Source organism: Anarrhichthys ocellatus, unplaced genomic scaffold (assembly GCF_004355925.1).
Source record: "Anarrhichthys ocellatus isolate YVR2014 unplaced genomic scaffold, GSC_Weel_1.0 scaffold6454, whole genome shotgun sequence".
Taxonomy (NCBI): domain Eukaryota; kingdom Metazoa; phylum Chordata; class Actinopteri; order Perciformes; family Anarhichadidae; genus Anarrhichthys; species Anarrhichthys ocellatus.
In genome coordinates, this window is record NW_022286428.1 from 1 (window position 1) to 2,884 (window position 2,884).

The following is a 2,884-nucleotide window of genomic DNA, read 5'->3' on the forward strand; positions in this document are numbered from 1 at the left end:
CCTTTCCTCACACAATGTAGATATATTCTCATCTTTATGAAAATAAATATCTAAATTGTATGGTTTTTATATAAGACTATAGCCCAAAGTTCTTTGCTTTAAGTGTTCTTGAAGTTCTTTAATTAATAAATGGAAAGCAAAGTTATATTTGACTCCTCCCCTTTTCTTTGCTGATCCGAAAAATGATCCGAACCGTGGTTTGTGATCTGTTGCATCCCTAGTTGGCGGATATCAGGGTCCTCACAAGTGTAGAAAGACAAATATGTATGTGTCTGTCTGCTCACCTGTCCTGTTGTGTCTTCTGAAGTTGGTCCGTCCTGGGATGCAGATTCCACCCCGGATGCCTCGAGCCCTGAACCCCGCCATCCCTCCTCAAAACGCTGCTGCTGTGGCAGCCGCTGCCGCTGCAGCTGCTGCTGCCGCGGCGGCTGCGGGAGGACAGTCGCTAACACAGCAGGTATTTATCCCCAGTATGATGCGCCGTCTTAGGGGTGGGTCGTCTCAACGTTGTGAAAATATTGGAGTGAAGTAAATAAATGTATTTGTTTGACAAAACGACACATTCATCTTTCTGTCGGATGTTTTATAAACCAAACGATTAATCAATTGATTTGCAGATAATCGTCAATAATAGCATCGGCCCGATATGAGTTCTCTGGTCACTGACGCAAACCTTTTCTTCTTGCCCAATCACTTTCCTCCACAGTCACAGCAGCATCAAATGATGTCATCGCCCTCACCTGGGCAGGTGCAAACGCCGCTGTCGATGCCTCCCCCTCCTCAGCCGTCACCTCAACCCCCCACCTCACAGCCCAACTCAGCCAGGTACAACGAGGTGTCCACAGGGGCTCTCAATAAGACCGCCTGTCCTGATTAAAATAGAGGTTCTGCCTTTTGTTTACCCGTTGCCATGGTGATATACCATGCTGGTTTCTAAAATGCTTCCCATCTCCAGCTCTGGTCCCACTCCGTCTCCGGGAGGTTTCCAGCCCAGCCCGTCCCCTCAGCCCTCACATAGCCCCGCCAACGCCCGGACCCCCCTCAACTATGGAGTCCCCTCACCTGGACCGCTCAACACTCCAGGTACACAAACACCAACAGAGCTCAGCTCAGAGGAGATCTTTAGATCGTCCATCTGAGTACTAACGACGAGATAACTGATCAACTGGAGCCCAACATTGAACCATGAAGAATCAGCTTTTAGTTTATGACGTGTTTTACTTCCGTCAGCTACTTTTAATAAAACATTTTAATGAAACTCGTCACTTTGAATTTAATCTTTAGGGAGAGAGTTGATGGAATCTGTTCTATTTATTTGCTTCTCTGTTCTTATGACAGACTCCTGACTTTACCTTAAATGTTGGTAATGACACTTTTCAACGTCTCCAATGTCTCCCTCCTCTCCGTTCCTGTCCCCTCCTGCCCTCTGTCTCCTTCCTGTCCTCTCCTCTCCTCTCCTCTCTTGTGTCCTTCCTGTCCTCTGTTGTCTCCTTCCTGTCCCTTCCTGTCCTCTGTTGTCTCCTTCCTGTTCCCTCCTGTCCTACAGGTAACCCCGGCTCAGTGATGAGTCCAGCTGGACCCACGTCTCTAGAGGACCAGCAGTACATGGAGAAACTCAAACAGCTCTCTAAATACATCGAACCTCTGCGCAGGATGATCAATAAGATCGACAAGAACGAAGGTCAGAGCTCAAACCCATCATCCATTAATCAATTAGTTGATTCACAGAAAATTAATCTGCAATTAATTAATAACTTCAGTCGTTTGACCAATCAGAACATTTATTCACATTTCAGTTTGAGGAAAGTTGGAGACATTGATTGATTGGTATAATAATGGTCTATTGAGATCCTCCTCATGACTTTATTAATACTTTATTAATATGTAGTTGTGTTTGTGTTGACAGACAGGAAGAAGGACCTGAGTAAGATGAAGAGTCTGTTGAACATCCTGACGGATCCAAACACCAGGTACGTGTCCTCGTCAATAACTCCATAAGAGGACATCACTCTCACCCGTCTGTCCTCTCTCACCCGTCTGTCCTCTCTCACCTGTGTGTCGTCTGACCTGTCTGTCCTCTCTCACCCGTCTGTCCTCTCACCCGTGTCTGTCCTCTGTCCTACAGGTGTCCCCTGAAGACGCTACAGAAGTGTGAGATAGCTCTGGAGAAGCTGAAGAACGACATGGCCGTGGTGAGAACCACGTTCACACTAACGTGTTCACATAGAAGCTAACAAACAAAAGTGAACACCAAAGTTTGACATTTTAAAGTCACCAGAAGAAAACTCAGATCAGAGGTTTGGGGGTCTGGATGGATGAAATCACAGGTTGCTATGGTGATGGTCTGGTTGTGTTGTAATGGTGCCCACCCCCAACCTTATGTGGTTTTCAGCCCACCCCCCCTCCCCCCCAGGTGTCCTCTAAGCAGCAGTACCTGTGTCAGCCGCTGCTGGATGCCGTCATGGCCAACATCCGGTCCCCGGTCTTCAACCACTCCCTGTACCGGACCTTCGCCCCCGCCATGACCGCCATCCACGGACCCCCCATCACGTAAGTCCAAAACCACCAGAGACCACATGAGGACGGTGTCTCTTTATACAAGATGTTTTTATTTGGTGGACTGAGCCTTTAAAAGGAGACCTGATGCTATTAATTATTATGGACCAGAATGTAAACTCATATGAGGCGAACTCTGAGGACCCGGAGAGGACCATGTCTGAGGACCCGGAGAGGACCAGGTCTGAGGACCCGGAGAGGACCAGGTCTTTAGATTATCCGGTTTTATTTAGCTTGATTGTGTGCAGTGTCCTCGGAGATTAAAGCTCATGAAACAGGAAGCAGCAGTTAAAGACGGTGTGAAGTGATTTGTTGTGGTTCTGGTTCT

General features: G+C 47.5%; 1 protein-coding gene across 1 annotated transcript; it reads left to right on the top strand.

The window, feature by feature from the left end:
• Window positions 1–122: 122 nt before the first annotated feature.
• LOC116380220 (mediator of RNA polymerase II transcription subunit 15-like) lies at window positions 123–2,878 on the top strand. The gene is made up of 7 exons (XM_031842161.1): window positions 123–457; window positions 707–825; window positions 956–1,083; window positions 1,547–1,681; window positions 1,907–1,970; window positions 2,126–2,192; window positions 2,393–2,878. Exons 1-7 carry the CDS (start codon window positions 263–265, stop codon window positions 2,552–2,554), a joined length of 870 nt encoding a protein of 289 aa, XP_031698021.1. The 5' UTR covers window positions 123–262; the 3' UTR covers window positions 2,555–2,878.
• The last annotated feature ends 6 nt before the right edge of the window (window positions 2,879–2,884 follow it).

What these genes read in the sequence shown, in the direction of transcription:
- LOC116380220 (XM_031842161.1), top strand. Translation starts at nt 263, where the DNA reads ATGTATGTGTCTGTCTGCTCACCTGTCCTGTTGTGTCTTCTGAAGTTG. An exon ending in TGGACCGCTCAACACTCCAG is followed by an intron (nt 1,084 to 1,546) that starts GTACACAAACAC and finishes CCTGTCCTACAG; the next exon opens with GTAACCCCGGCTCAGTGATG. An exon ending in TGAAGAACGACATGGCCGTG is followed by an intron (nt 2,193 to 2,392) that starts GTGAGAACCACG and finishes TGTGGTTTTCAG; the next exon opens with CCCACCCCCCCTCCCCCCCA.